This window comes from Eptesicus fuscus, chromosome 13 (genome assembly GCF_027574615.1).
Source record: "Eptesicus fuscus isolate TK198812 chromosome 13, DD_ASM_mEF_20220401, whole genome shotgun sequence".
NCBI classification, from domain to species: Eukaryota; Metazoa; Chordata; class Mammalia; order Chiroptera; family Vespertilionidae; genus Eptesicus; species Eptesicus fuscus.
Window position 1 is genome coordinate 77,733,847 of NC_072485.1, and position 16,956 is coordinate 77,750,802.

At 42.6% G+C, this 16,956-nt stretch overlaps 1 protein-coding gene across 1 annotated transcript in view; it reads right to left on the reverse strand.

Moving 5' to 3' along the window:
• The window catches only part of PPP6R3 (protein phosphatase 6 regulatory subunit 3), a 75,895-nt gene extending 58,947 nt beyond the window's left edge, over positions 1–16,948 (reverse strand). Inside the window, exons 1-2 of the mRNA XM_054724646.1 lie at positions 16,901–16,948; positions 3,770–4,002 (exon numbers count right to left, since the gene is read on the reverse strand). Of these exons, the coding sequence (XP_054580621.1) occupies positions 3,770–4,002; positions 16,901–16,909 (242 nt within the window). The 5' untranslated portion in view covers positions 16,910–16,948. The remainder of the gene's footprint in view (positions 1–3,769; positions 4,003–16,900) is intronic.
• Positions 16,949–16,956: the final 8 nt, after the last annotated feature.

Genomic DNA, 16,956 nt, shown 5'->3' on the forward strand with positions numbered 1-16,956 from the left:
CTATAGGGCTTGAGGGGCACACTGTCTCAACTGTCGAAATTTGCAAGTTACTGGCAAATAAAGGATTGGTAAAAGGCAGCAGACCTCAACCCCAGTTGCAAATCGAATGTGTAGGCATACTCTCTAAATTCTGACACAGAGGTCATCTTTTTAATTTTGCATCCATTTTCCCGCAGGTAACTTGGAAGTGTGATCTAGCTTAAGAAGAGCACATGTGGGGCCTAGGCACTACAGACAAGGCTCAAAGTTATGGTTCTGGACAGGCTGAGGCTACACCCTCTCTCCCTCAACATTAAAAAGTTTCAAAAATACCCAAAGTGGTTGAGCAATGAATGACCCATGAACCAGGAGGTCACAGTTCAATTCCCAGTTCCAGGCACATGCTGGGGTTTGGGGCTCGGTCCCTAGTAGGGGGCGTGCCAGAGGCAGACAATCAATGATTCTCTCTCATCACTGATGTTTCTCTCTCTCTCTCTCTCCCTCTCTCAGAAATCAATAAAAACAAATAAACAATAAACCCTCTACCTCACCCCTGGGCAAGGCCTCTGCTCCTACCCCACACATACTCTGACTTCGATTCCTTCCTTGGCACTGAGAACACAAAAGCAATCAGAAGAGAAGCCTGGTTGACTGCACCCTGACCTGGGAGCCAGCCTTGCTCTAAAGCTACTAGTCACTTGTCCTCTTGATCCCATCCCCATCCACCCACTCAAGCACAGCACATCACTCAATCTCCATTCCTCCTCAGTCTACACTACACCATCATTTCCCTCTGAACTGCACCATTATTTCTTCCACCTAGGGCCGTGGTCGGCAAACTGTGGCTCACGAGCCTTATGCGGCTCTTTGGCCCCTTGAGTGTGGCTCTTCCACAAAATACCACAGCCTGGGCGAGTCTATTTTGAAGAAGTGGTGTTAGAAGAAGTTTAAGTTTAAAAAATTTGGCTCTCAAAAGAAATTTCAATCATTGTACTGCTGATATTTGGCTCTGTTGACTAATGAGTTTGCCAACCACTGATCTAGGGTAAAAGCCAACGCCACCCTCTCCTGACTCCACATCTGCCTGTAGTTCCCACTTTCTCCCTCTGCTCCCTTTCTAGGAAACTACCTGAAGAGCTGTCTCTGGTTTGTCTCCAATTCTTCCTCAAAGGCATCCAGGGCCCATGGGCTCCATGATGCAAACACCAACCATCACCTGGCCAGTAGGCAGCAGCCCTGTCCCACTGTCCTGTCCCGTCCCTTCTTCCCTCGACTCTCAGGGTAGCAGCCCCTCCTGGTTCTCCTCTTGCCTCTAGAAGTCCGCAGTCCCTCTGTGGGAACTTTGACCCAACCAACAGCATTTTAGTTTTTGGATTTATACTTCTACTAAGGACCTATTTTTAAAGTTCTGCCGAAACCGGTTTGGCTCAGTGGATAGAGCGTCGGTCTGCGGACTGAAAGGTCCCAGGTTCGATTCCGGTCAAGGGCATGTACCTTGGTTGTGGGCACATCCCCGGTAGGGGGTGTGCAGGAGGCAGCTGGTTGATGTTTCTCTCTCATCGATGTTTCTAGCTCTCTGTCCCTCTCCCTTCCTCTCTATAAAAAATCAATAAAATATATTTTTAAAAAAATTAACATGGCTGGTTCCAAATTGGGTCACTAAGGCCTCTACATTAATTGGCTCTACATTAAAAAAAAAAAAAAAAAAAGTTCTGTTAGTTCAAATTTATGCTAAATTATTTAAAATGAGTTCTCTGTCATTAGAATTAAAAAGGTTAGTGTAAAATGACAATTCTTTAATACGTTGTATATGATCACCGAACTAAGAACAGTGATGAGTTTATAATTAATATATAGTTATAAACTTCACAAAATACAGCAATCACTCCATCATCCAGAAACTATAAAACACCAGTCTCAATTTCCTTAGATGACTATTGTCAACCCTAACTCTGAAAAGCTTTCAGATCCCACTGGAAAAATCCCTCTATACTAATCCTGTTGCCTGAGTCATCCAGCTGTAATGTAACATACACAGCTGATGGCACTGCCTAGGCCAGAAGCACAGCAGAGAATGGCTCTGCCCAGGTTATGCTCTCTTGAAATGGTGCCATCCAGAAGTCTGTGTCCAGGAGAGGCACACCTCCTTTTGCAACTTCAAATGTAGCACAAAAAACACCACCAGAAAACGCAAACAAATAAAAACCCCCACCAAAATGCTGGCATGGCATAACAAAAGCCACAACTACTTTTTGGTAAAATAAGCACTTTCAATAGGCGTGCCTACACTTCCCCAGTTAAAGAGGTATTAGCTTCATTCAGTACAGAAAGAAGCAGAACCCAGAAGGGCAAGTCCCCTGCTCAAGTTCTCAGAGCTTGTTAAGAGGGGAGGGCCACACCCCTCCCAGGAGGGTCTGATACAAAGCCCACACCAGTGTCTCCTACCAGCATAAGCCCCAAACAAGCAGCACCCCACATGTGACAGGAATTCCAAAGTAGCAGTGTCTATCTCTTGAGAACGGGAATACACTAGTATTTCTGAAACCAAATTTCTTTTCTTTTTTCAGACACTGATCTCTGAGTGGAGGCTGTCATTGAATGCTAGTTGTCAATCTTCATGGCTGACAGAGAACATGACTAAAAACATTAATAATTATTTCCCTGACAGCAAAATTCTCACCATGAAGAAATGAAAAGATATCTAAAAAGAAAGGACAAAAGATAACCAACTAAAAAACATAATTCTTCCGCCCTGGCCGGTGGCTCAATTGGCTAGAACGTCGTCTAATACACCAAAAGGTTGTAGGTTCGATTCCCGGTCAGGGCACACATCTAGGTTTCTGGTTCAATGCCTGATCGGGGTGTGTATAGCAGGCAACCAATTGATATTTCTCTCACATTGATGTTCCTCTCTCTAAAAAAAAAACAAACAAAACACACACACACACACACACACATATATATATATATATATATATATATATAGGGTTTTTTTTATATATATATATTCTGGGGTGGAGGATAAAATAAACCACCATAATTCTTCCTAGTCCATGAAGTTTATTTAGCACATAATAATTTTTCGTTCCTGAATTTGTACTATTTTCCTGGGGGAAAGGTGGGAGGTGAACCAAATATTTCAATAGTTGGAGATGGAAAAATAACTGAAACCCCAATACTTCAAATACATATGGAATATTCAGAGTTTCCAGGGGTCTGTATACATTTTCATAGAGACAGTGATAAAGGGTCCCACTGTACTAACATTCTCCTTGTAAGCAGGTGAAACTAGTGAGTAGGTAAGTCCACTATAGTTATTCAAGGTGTTACATGCTTAAATTTAGTGACACTAATATTCACCAAGACACACACCCTTACTTTCAGTTAACAAAAGGTCAGAATTTATTTTATCAGCAAGGTTCTTCAGAACGCAAGCTCCAGCTTAGATTCATTGTGTGATCTTGGATGGTCACGTAACCTCTATCTTCCTATTTTCAAAGAAGAGAAAATACTTACTTAGATGGCCTTACTATTTTAAGAAACTTCATCACTACTTACAGAACACTTTGCCCCTTTGAGTGAAATATACAACACTTGTTTTTAAAAATCCCATCACTTCACTGGACTTAGTTCTAGAACAGATGAGGTCCTCTGCTGAGCCCGTCACTCCTGACCATCTAAACACTGTAAATGGTCTGCAGCAGCTGTGAGACATTACTGGACAACGAGAATGAATATTCTACCCCCCTTTACTTCAGTCCCACCCTGAAGAGAATATTGAATTTCTTACTTGTATCTGATCTTTTCATCCATGTCTTGAGGTGGTTCTTCTATAATGAACGAGACTAAATCTTCGAGACATTCTGCTTTTAACAGAAACTCTATAAGTTTGCGGTTCTGAGCTTTACATTCCTGTAAAACATCTTCCTCATCCATTAACTCCTTCAGTGTTACATCTTCTCTTTCTAGAAGTGTGTCTATGTGGGATGATGAGTGAAGATCGAATTTCCAAAACATGCTGGTCTAAACAAAATGCAGAGAGTATTTCAAATAAAATTTCAATTTCACATTAATTTTTCCTTTCAGTTGTTTTACAATCTAAAATGTCATAAGTAAAGTAAGTTTCACATTGAACCCATAAAATATTTCCTAAGCAGGATATTTTCCATCTCAGAAAAAAGTTTTTATTGATAACAAAAATCTGATTTGAAATGCTGAAACAATGCTAAATCTTGAGATTTTTAACCTGCAAAATCATCCTATCCACACTTTAAGAATTACTACAGGGAAAGGAAGTAAACCCTTTCTTAAGGGTGAAGAACACATTCTTACACAGAACAAATATCTTCAGCAACAATGACAAGTACTGAGACCTAAGTATCTACTACTCTTCAGAATACTAAAGAATTAAATACATCAATAACCACCACCAACCAGCACTTTTAGCCATTTAACAGCACTTTCACAGCTGAAACTTTGGAAGTCATAAAATGGCAAAATCTTTGCAATTCTTAATAAAGAAACTAAAAACCTGGAACCTAATTCGTGAGGAACAAGAGAAACCAATTCTCAGTTACTAGGAAAAACACTTGACAAACTTCAAACAATGACTCCACAATGCCCCGTCTACACTGTTCCTGCCTCTTCTCCTCCCCCTCCTCAAAACGAACTTTGTTTTCTTTGAGTTGCAGAGTTAAAGAGGTCCTTATTAGTTACAACAGAAACACAGAGTCCACTACATATTCTAAAGCTGCCATAATTAGACAACCTCAAAGGCCAATTTTGACCAAAAGATGACAAAAGTTCTGATTAGGGATAAGACCATTCAAAAGTCATTCCTATCTGTCAAAGGTGCTCACTGCAGAATTCCTGAACCAGGGTTTGGTAAGATACATACTATAAAGTCACCTGCATTTCCACTTACCAATAAACAGGAAATTTAACTTTAAAAATTTATTTACAATAGAAAAAAACCCCACCTATAACATACCTAAAGAATAAATCTAACAAAAGATGTACAAGACTTATAAGAGAAACCATAAAACTTTTATAAAGACAACTACCTATAAACAAAAAATATATTTTCTCTTCTACCTGTATAGCATGAAGGCTAGAAGGAAAGATTAGAACACTGAGATCCTTTTTTGTCCTTTTATTCCATGCTTTCAATAACAACTTTTTCAAGATTCCATAAATACAGTAAAAAGACAATTCACAAACTGAAGAGATTATTTGTCACACAGATAATTAATAGATTATTAAACAGAATGTTAATTCCTACAAATAAGAAAAATCAAACTCAATAAAATAAAATAGAAAGACAAACAGGCATTTCACAAAAGTGGAAATCCAAGAAGCCAAGATACTTCACTTCACTAGTAACCAGAGAAAAGAACATTAAAACCATGCAAAAACAAAGTAACAAAATGGGTAACGTTTTTAAATGCTTTCCTCTAAAGATATACAAAAGGCCAATAATCACATGAAAAGATACTCAATAGCATTATCATTAGGGGAAGGCAAATCAAAACCACAGTGAGATACCACAGGTTACACTCCTAAGATGGCTACAATTGTTTTTAATGGAAAATAGTAAATGTTAGCAAGAACATGGAGAAACTGGAACCCTGATGTAGTTGGTAAGAATATAATATGGTATAGCCACTCTGTAAATCAGTTAGCTGGTTATTCAAAATCCAAACATAGTAACCACATTACCCAATAATTCCACTCCTAAGTTTACAAGAGAAATAAAAACATATTTCCACCCAAAAACTTGTACACAAATGCTCATAGTAGTAGTATTAATAACAGAAAAAAGTGGAAACAACCCAAATGTTTATCAACTAATGAATGGATAAATAACATGTGGTACAGCCATACAATGGAGTATCATTCAGCAATGAAAAGCAATTAAGTACTGATAGTGACAGACACTACAACATGGATGAACCTTGAAAACATTTTGCTAAGTGAAAGGAGCCAGACACAAAAGACCACATATTGTATGATTCCATTTATATATGTAGTATGATTCCATTGATTCGAAATGTCTAGAATAGGCAAATCTATAGAAAGAGAAAGTTTATTAATAGTTGTCTAAGATTAGACAGAAATGAAGAAAACTACTATTGGGTACAAGGTTTCTTTTTGGGTGATGAAACTATTCTAAAATTAGATTGTGACGAGGATTACACAATTCTGTGAATATACTAAAACCCACTAAATTTTTAGTACACTTTAAATGGGTGAACTCTATGGTATGTGAATTATATCAATAAAGCTGTTATTTTTTGAAAATGACATTATTTTTTGAAAATGACATATAAGTTCACACCCAACAAACTGGCAAATAAAGAAAGTCTAACAACACCAAAGGTTAGCAAGGATGTAGAACAGTGCTGGTGGGAAGGTAAACTGGGCAACCATTCTGGAAAACAATTTGCACCAGCTACTAAAGTTAAAGATGTACAGGTCCCACTACCCTGCAAGGTCTATACCCTAAAGAAATGTTTTGCACTTGTTCATAATATCATTGTTTCTTTGCTGGAAACAATCCTACCTTCCAATGATAGGACAAAATAAAATGAGATGTATTCAGTCTAAAACAGGACATACAAGTGAACAAGAATGAACTACAGCTACATGCATCACTGTTGACAGCCCTCACTACCGACACGCCCTCACTTCCTCCCTTCCCAACTTGGACTTCATGCCCCACCAGTAGACTCACTGCCTTGACCTGTTCGGGCACTGCCACTTTTGCTGGGGAACGAGGGGGGTAAACTCCAGCACAACACAGCACTGTCTACTCTGCCTCTGCTAAAAAGAACACAATTGCTGTTTCCTTCAGATCACTCCCCTCAGCTAAGCCATTCCGTGTTGCTAATCCACTCACATTCTTATCATACTTAACCGTAGACTATTCCATACCTTCTCTCTCCCCACAACTCACTAGCCCCTACTCACCCTCAGTTTCACTGACAATGCCTTCCTATTTCACTGGGAGGACAGGAGAAAATGTCCACCGATCCCACTATCCCAACTCTGCTCTCCCTCTTCTCAAGAGCCTATGGACTCTCCACTCGGCCCATCCTCTGTGGCCTTCCCAAAGCCAGGCTCCAGCAAGGGCCCTCTCTCCCACTTCATCAAGTTGGTCACTCTGTACAGAATCATTTCTCATCAACATGACAAAAATGCTGTAATTTCTCCCATCTCAACAAAACCTTCTGAGTCCCAAATCTCACTGCAGCGTCCTGGAGCCTGATAAAAAGCTTTCTTTTTTTGAGGTCCTCTTCTCTCAGTTCTTCATGAGCCCTCCTTCCCAGGTTTTTCCTGCATCACCCTCTAGAAACTGCTCTTGTCAAGGTCATCAATGTTCTGTGCTGCCAAAGCCTCCAAACAAGCCTTGACCCTCATTCGACTTGACCTTACAGCAATAGCCCTGAGCACAGGTCTCACTCCCTCCTCCGTGACAACATTCTCCTTGGCTTCATAGCTGCATTGCTTACATGGGCTCACATGGTTCACCTCTACCACAAGCCCTGCTTCCCTTGCTGACTCAGCCCTCATTCCTCTGTGCTTTCACTCAATCTCAGGACTTAAATGTGTCTCATATTTCTTTCTTCAGCCCCAATCTTCCCCAACTTCAAAAGTTTTAATCCTACATGTCTCCAGTGGACTCTAAAAGTTTCAAACTTAACACATCCCCATCCCAATTCATCTTGCTTCCACAACCTGTGCCTCCCAGTCTTCCCTTTCTTCATAAATGGCAACTCCACAGCGGCAAAAATCCCCAGTATCATCATCCTTCACTCACTCTCAGCAAATCACATTGTCACTGCTTTCAAGATGCACCCAGAATCCAACTGTTTGCTTCTCACTGACACCTGTGTTTCCTGTCGGTCCCAGCTGCCATTATTTTGCAGCAGCACAAGACAGCTATTCTGTTTAAAAATATATACATTTTTTTCTTTGTTATTTTAGAGAGGAAGAGAGAGGGAGAGATAGCAACATCAATAATGAGAGAGAATCACTGATGGGCTGCCTCCTGCATACCCCACACTGGGGATCAAGCCCACAACCTGGGCATAAGCCCTGACCAGGAACTGAACCATGACCTCCTGGTTCACAGGCCAATGCTAAACCACTGAGTCACACTGGCTGGGCAAGACAGCTATTCTTAACAGAGCTTTAGGGGGGCCTTTTAAAAAAATGAATCAGATCTCACATCACACAGCTGCTCAAAACACCACAATTTCCCATCTCTCATTCAGAGAAAAAGACAAAATACTAACGAAAGCCTGTGTGATGGGCTCCCACTCCACCTTAATCCCTCTGACCTTATCTTCTGCCACTCTCCCTGGGGCTCTCCCGCCAACCAGGCTGGCCTCTTCCTTCTGTCCCTCCCGCCTGCCCTCTGAGTACCTCAGGCACAGCAGGCTCTCCTCCCACCCCACCCACACTCATAGCCACAAGGCTCTCTCCCTGACCTCCTGTTAAAAGGTCCCCTTTCTCAGGGAGGCCCGCCCGGATCACCATATTTCAATCTGCAAACAGCCCCCCCTTACCCACCTACCCACTCCCCTGCTTTACTTTTCTCCCTGCTGATCACATGATTGTTATATCTAACTTTTCTGTGAATTCTTTTTTTCTTTTCTTTTTAAATTACAGAGAGGAAGGTAGAATAGAACTCGATCCTTTTTGACTATGATCCAACTGAACCACATCCCAATGGCCAGGGCTGTGAAGTGTCTTTCCCCATTAAAATATAAACTCTGTGCAGACAGACACTTTTTTCTGTTTTCCTCACTGCTAATATACCCAGCATGAGAACATGAGTCTTAATGCCTAAGACACTGTAAGTACACATCCTTCCTATATAATAAAAAGGTAATACGCAAATTGACCGAACTGTGGAACGACCAGTCGCTATGGCACGCACTGACCACCAGGGGGGAGCCACTCAACTCTGGAGCTGCCCCCTGATGGTCAGTGCACTCCCACAGGGCGAGCGCCGCTCAGCCAGAACCCCAGAAGCGGGGCTCACGACTGGAGAGCTCAGCGGGAGCCTCTCCCACCTCCACAGCAGCGCTAAAGATGACCCACTGACATCCTGAGGGCTCCCGGACTGCAAGAGGGCACAGGCAGGGCTGAGAGACCCCCCCGCACAAATCTCGTGTACCTGGCCTCTAGTATTTGAATAAATGAATCTCAAAAACAGTAGAGGGGTACAGTTCACATAAAGACATATAAAAACTAAGTTACCTAAGGATACATTCACAGATGGCAACACCTTAAAATAAAGCATGAAAATGATACATGCAGGGGAGTGCTTGCCTTGGGGAGGTCAGAAGAGGGAAGAAGGGGTCTGGGGAGGACATACAGGGAGCCAAAGGTGTGGCAACATCATATTTCTTAAGCTGGATAGTGGGTACACAATTATTGTTTTAGCATTTAATATCTGTACACATACTGATATTATTCTTTGAACATAGGATCTTATTAAAAATTAAAATAAAAAGGTTAGCACAGGACTGGCCAAATCCAGCCCACCACCTGATGTGTAAATAAAACTATTGGAAGACAGCCACCTTCATTTGTTTACATGTTGTCTATGGCTTCGTTCACACAACTGCGGAGTTGAGTAGTTATATAAACCATATAGCCCCCCGAGCCTTCCAATTTTACTAACTGGCCCTTTACAGAAGAGTTGTCTGGTAATAATGTGAAATTTGTAAAGAAGGTAAGTACAAAATTAAAAAGACCAATCATCTGTTAAAACGCACTGATGCTCCAAAGCAGATGTGATTTTTCTTCAAGAGCACAGTATACTGAGAAAATATGGTTTAATATGGGAGGCTTCAAAGCAGAGTTACCTTTATAATGGCAGAGAGAGTTCAATAACATAATCTAAATTTTAAAAAATAACACAACACATTTGCATACTAACTCCATAACCTCCCCTGACCCAATACCATCACCCTATATTTCCCCAGAACAACTAGTTAGACCTCAGAGTCCTCTATGACTCCATAACAGTCCATTTCACTTCTTCATGGCATTCACTTCACCTTATATTGGAGTCATTTCTGCAGTTACTTCTATTATTATTGGGAAGATTGGTGACAATAAAATTAATACAAATATTACTCTTGAGCTAGGCACTATGCTAATTAGTCTATATTTAATATTCACTAATATTTTCCCATAGCTGGAAAACTGTGGGAGCCAGAACTCAAAACCAGCTATTTTAGACCCTGAGTACTCCTGACCTCCATAACATACTCTGAACTGGGGACAGAAAACATAATTGTCTGTGAAAACTCCCTTAGCTTAAAATACTATACCTATGATGGATGTTTATTACCCTGGATAGTTGTTGAATCCAATGTAATAAAGCAAGGACAAGAGATCCACAGTGGAAAGGAAGAGAGGGGTGGGGCTCATTCAAAGAGTGTTATTTAATCACAAGGGGCAGGGTCTCGTGAACTCACAGCCAACAGAGGCAGATGAGACCTACCCATGGTCCAGAGACAACAGAACCCCTGTGTATCTTTGTCAGCAACAAAAAACCAGGAGGCACTACCCCCCTCATCTACTACAATGACAAAAACTGGCATGTACTCCACAAAAAGGAAATAATTCATGTTAACCCTTTGCTCTTAACTCTCGGTGAGATCCACCTGTGATGTCACTCTTGAAACAAATGACACTTGGAATTGTGGTCTAGTAGTCAGCAAAACCCTAAGGAATCACATGTCCATTTTCTAGCATAGCCTAAATTTTTCTCTAAGATAATCAATAATCTCTAAGTTATGTTCTAGCTCCAAAACCATGATTCTCATGAAAGGAAGCCCCAAACACCCAACTGAGTCAATACTTGACAATGTTCCTTCCATCACTGCCCCCATCTGGGATTGAAAGCCCAGATTTGCCCTCGCCAGTGTGGCTCGGTGGTTAGGTGTTGGGCGTTGTCCCGTACACTAGAAGGTTGCTGGTTTGATTCCCAGTCAGGGCACCAAAACAAAAAACAAATTAAATTTAAAAAAGGGGGCGGGGGGGCAGATTTCTCCCAGGTCCAACCAATGCCTATTAACTACTAGGCCACCATGCAACGTGCCTCGTGGATAGTGTAACACATCTGCTTTACTTACCCTGATTAGGGTTTCAGAGTGCCACACGTGCTCAGGCAAGCTCTGCTTTCTCTTGTCCAAGTGTCTCTCTAACACTGTTGTTCAGATATGCATCCACATACAGAGAATTAAAGAATCAACTAGCAATCTGCACAGCTTTCTCCAAGTCGGCCGACTCAACATTCAATCATACTTACTTCTGCACTATTAATTTTTATTTTTTCTACAGCCTTTTTAGTTCTGCTCTCTAATGTACCAAAAAAACAACCTTTCACTCATCTTCCCTTTAGGCCACCAGATTTCAATGGTAGTTAACCTCTGGGGCACACAAACAATCCAAAATCAGTATATATTCCACTATAAGAAATTCTGGAAGTAATAGTATCCTAGTTTTCTCCATAGTTGTTAAGTACAAAATCAGAGCCTCCTTTTATAAGTAAAAAGATGTTCATAACTTATCAAACTATTTATATAAATTCACAGACTATGCAGTCTTCACTAATACGTACTTATAAAACAGGTCAACACTAGCCAGCTGTATGTGACAAGTAGTAAACCGCCTCTACTCAGAGTAAACCCAGTTCTTTGCCAAGTCTGTGACATAAAAATGTCCCAGTTAAAGTAAAAGCCTTTCTATTGCTGCCAAGATCCCTTTTACTTGCTTCTTTACCATCTAGTCAATTTACCTGGTATCCAGATGTCAGTTCATCATCATCCAAAAACTTAAATAAATTGGATATTAATGCAACTAGTAACTAATATCTCCCCTTCTCCCAGGAAAGAAAAGTAAAGGGGGAGGGAGAAAGGAAGAAAAGGGGTTCCCATGGCAACTAACCCTAAGCCAGAGCCAAAAGGCCACAAAAACAAATTTCCAGTCAACCTAGATCCAGACTACAGAAAAAAAACAATCCCACTGGAAGCACCATCAATTTCAAGGATACTCCAGATGTTTAGCATAAACCTACATCAAGCCCTGATCAGTATGGAGCCAGTCACTGTTTCAAGTTTGACTGACAACCAGTATCTACGGAGCAAAAGACAGTATAGATCAACTAGAGGCCCGGTGTGGGAGGTTGGCTGACCGGCCTGCCCCCTGGTTGAAGTCCTGATAGAACACCCATTAGAGGGGACAATTTGCATATTAGCCTTTTATTATATAAGCTAATATCTGTCATAAACCAGCATGGGAAGAAAGGCATTGCTTTTTAAGACACACCAAACCAAGGACGCAAGTCAACATAACCATTTAATACGAAGGAGAAACAAAGGTGTAACTCCTTTATTCTCTGGCAAGACTTGTGGCAATCTCAACCACCTAACCAGCAAATACAGTACAAGCTCTGTCCTCTGAGGCCTTGAGGGCCACTCACTAAGAGGCTACTTACTCCACATACTAGTAAAATTTAACAAGTTTTGTTATCTGGTCTCCCAGCCAAAACTGTCTCTCTTTTCATTCCTGTCTCGCCCAAGTCCTTAAGTACCTGTTCATGAGTGAATCCCTAATACAGCAAAATATATTTGCTGATCAAATTAATGAAGATCAGAAGTAGATGACCATAAGCCAAAAGATTAGAAAGTGTCTGCATGAACTTTTTTATGTCTAGATATTAACAACATTAAGTTGCTGAAAATTTGTATAGCTTTTACACTGCATTCTTCCATTCAATAAACTAGATAACCTAAATTTTAAGTGTGTGCGAGAAAAGGATTTCTGCCCTTCTCTCTACTACTGCACCTCATATTTCTCAGGAGGTAAAACACCTATGTCAGAGTCCAGGCCCAGAGGACCCCTCTTTACCAGCTGGCAAGGTCACTGTGTGAAAGGTTAAGCACAGAGTAGCCTCTCTTGCCCTCAAAGGGAAGAATGGGCAAACTGATACAGGGCCAACTCTCTGGGAATAAAAAAAGATAATGATGAAGCTGACATCTAAAAACAGAACTGACAGATGATAAGCAAGATGAGGGCAAAAGATACAAAACTCAAAAACCACCGTTTAAGGTTCTTTAGCATAGGAGCAAACAACCCTAAATACCTGAGAGTGCTGCTAAGTTCAGCACAATACGGTAATTTCTGTTTAACCCTCACCAAGGGAAACATCGATGAGAAATACGGATCGGCTGCTTCCTGTACATGCGCTGACCCCATCCCCAAGGAATAGAATCCACAACCTAGGTATGTGCCCTGACTGAGAACCGAATTCGAAACCTTTTGGTATATGGGACAACATTCCAACCAACTGAGCCACCCAGCCAGGGCACAATATGGTAATTATTTTCATGGGGAGAAACATTTCTAAATTATTTTATAAAATCAATTCATTAAAATTTTCATTTAAAGTTCAGTATTCAGGCACCTGAAAATAATGTATGTACACCATCTCTCCCATTACTAAGCAACCTCCAAGGTAGAACCTACGTACAACAGACACCGTACAAATCACCTGAAGGATTCTTTGACCAAGTAGTCCCTGACATTTTTGGTGTAGCACATTTCCAAAACCTAGCTGCACTTCAGTATTATTTGGGGAGCTTTTAAAAAATATACTATCAATCCTGCCACAAATTTCCAGAGATGGGATCCATCATCCCATCATCCATGGTCATAAAAAGTATCCCAAATGATTCTAAAGGAGGCCAGTCTAGCATTTATCTAGAGCAGGGTTTCTCAACCTCGGCACTACTGATTTTGGAGCTGGATAATTTGTGTAAGTGGGGGGGGGGGGGGGTAATAAATGCTGTCCTGTGCATTACAAGATGTTTAGCAGCATCCCTGATTTCTACCCTCTAGAAGCCAACAGCACATTGCCCATTTCCCACAGTAAGAGTATCTCCAGCCCGGCCGGTGTGCTCAGTGGTTGAGTGTCGATGAACCAGGAGGTGATTGATTCCATCAAGGCACATGCCAGTGTGGGGTGTGCAAGAGGCAGACGATCAACGATTCTCTTTCATCATTGATGTTTCTATCTCCCTCTTCCTTTCTCTCTGAAATCAATTATATATGTGTGTGTGTGTGTGTGTGTGTGTGTGTGTGTGTGTATGGCCAAATGTTTCTTTGGGGGCAAAATTGTCCCCCAGTTGAGAAGCACTCATCTAGAGTAAATAAAAAACCAATCATATGAGGTGCTCTTAAGAAAGAAAAATAAGAAGGAGGAAGCTACTTAAAGCCAAGAGGCCAGGTCTATTTTTTTAGCCCATCTCACCCAACAAAAGTAGCTAGCACTACTCAGCCCACACTGGAGCTCAGATCTTGACTAGGAGGACCAAACCACAGCTTCTTGTGCTTTTTATGAAATAAACTCAACGTTGAGTTTTAGTTGAGCAGATTGTTCGAAGAGTTTCACTGTCACTACCATTCACTCTTATTAAGGGTAATACAAACATTATAAAAATTCAGACCAATATATACTCAGGCTGCCTCTCAAAGATCCAAACTATAAAGCTGAAAGATACAAGTTTACCATAGAAACAAACTAAATACCACACATACTGTTTTAAAGAAGAGCTGCTGGTTTATCTTTAATAACATTGTATTTGTACCAAATTGATACAAAAACTTATAGAAGCTAAGTAAACTTCACCCTGTCGAGTCTTAATTTTATTACTATTCATTTTACATCCAGCTATGGTCTGACTTTCAAATTCTCAAATAGTTAACTGAAGCTAGCAAGTTTTTTTGTTTGTTTGTTTTGCTACACTTCACACAAAAGCTAGTTTTCTAATCCCAAACAATCTTCTTCCTGTTCTGGGGTAAGTTACACCAGCAAGATGCTCATCTCTACCCAAGACTGAGTCGATCAAAATAACACTTTCTCAGCGCAAGCCAGGTCCCAAGCAAGAATGCCAAGGGTGAGTGAGCATGGTTTCCAGTACCAAGGAGAAGAGCACGGGACAGGAATTCAGAGACTGAGTATATGTGTGACTGAATGGATGGCATTTTGTTAGATACTCTGGATTCCCTCAGACACAGTGAAATGCATCCATCCAGGACAACGGTTATTTCCCTAACTACCTTCACTGAAGTAGATCTCAATACACAGTAACCACACTGAGAGATCCTGGAGTTCATGATTTGGGTGCCAATCACTTAGGATGTAGCATCCAAAAGTCAGAGGAAAAGAATCCAACGTGAGTTACTGATGGGCTTTTCTTTATGGAACCACCTCCTGAACAAAACACTCTGAGGCACCACCACTAACCATTACTCCTGGAAACGTGTATTCAATTCAATGAGTTAAAAATGGGGAAAAAAAAAATCTCCATCCAGGGATTTTTAAATCTCCGTCCAGGGATTTTTAAATCTCCGTCCAGGGATTTTTTTCTCAGTCCAGCTGACTCTTAAATACTCAGAGCTTTCTAAAGACGTTCACCAAGAGGCAGGGTCTTAAACACTCATTTGGCTTCCTAATAACACCTAAACATTTAAAAGTAAACTTTAAATTAATAATAGCCACCAATGACTAAGCTGATTCTACTACATTCTAGGCACCTTTCCTCGCTGCTTTATATGCATGAACTCATTTACTCCCAACAAACTTATTTGGCAGACACTATTATTATTCCCACATTATAGAGGAAGCAGAGAGGTTGAGTAACGTGCCCAAGGTCACAAAGCTACAAAGTGGCGACGCCAAGATTTGAACCCAGGCAAGTCTAACTCCAGAGTGAAGAAAGCTCCAACTTCACCACCACTTAGGAGACATCCTAGTGGCTTGGAAGCCTGGAGTCCCTTTCCCACTTGCTGCCTACCTGCAACATGACCTTGAGGACAAAAATCGGAGTAAAATCCACAAAGCGGGACAACGTCCACGTTACCAAGTGCTGTGAGGATGAAAGGAAACACCACCAAGTGCCCCTCCCATGAAAGCAAAACATAAACAAAGCTCTACGGGACCCGCATGGAGAAAACTTGGAGCACCGGGGAAATTACAGGAAGCGTGGAGGCTGAAACCTCCGGGCACAGAGATACCACCGAGGGCTCACTCCGTGCACCTACAGCCTAAAGTCCAAGCGGCGATCAGAGCAGGCGGTGTCTCGGGAGGAAGCCCCTCCAAGTCAGCAGCGAACGGGCTTCTTTGAGGAGGAGGTACCTCCAGCCGCAGGGAGGACCACCCCCCCCCCCCCCCCGGCTCCGGTGCGCCAGGGAGGCTTTCGCGAGCAGTTCTACGCTCGAGTCACAACACCCGAGTTAAAAAAAAAAAAAAATCGCTCGGAAGGCTATTTAAATACTCCGAGCGAGTGCTCGCGTTTTCCGAAGAGTCGGCGGCCCGTGAACAGAAACCCACAGAACTTGTTTTCCGGGGAACGGGGTCCAACAATGGTCTTCGCGAGTCTGCGGCGAGTTGCTCCTCAACTTGACACGCTCGGGGGCCCGCACGCGGGGCGGCGCTGGAGCAGATAGGCCGGGGCGCAGCGGGGCCCGGCCGGGTTAGGGGCGAGTCCGGTCCGCCCCGCCGCCGCCGCCCAAGGCCGGCGCAAAGTTCGCCGCCGGGCCAGCGTCCCACCCCGTGGCCCGCGGCGGGCAAGCGGGCGGCTGACAGGCGCAGGCGGGGACGGTCAGGGGAGCCTTAGCGCCGCGCCTCCCCGGCCGCCGGCGAATTCCGGGGGGGAGGGGAGGGGGCCAGGACGCTCCCTCCCCGCGCCACCGAGGCCGGGCGGTGGGAACCCCGCCGCCGCCCGGGTGCCGAGCACCCCGAGCCGCCACCCGCTCCTCCGCCCTCCTCCCCCTTCACTACCTGGAGGTGCCCGCGACCCGCCGCTAGTTGCGCTCAGGCGGGAAACGCGCTCACCGACACCATCAGCGAAGCGCCCAAAATGGCGGACGTATCAAGCAGGCCCTGAGTTC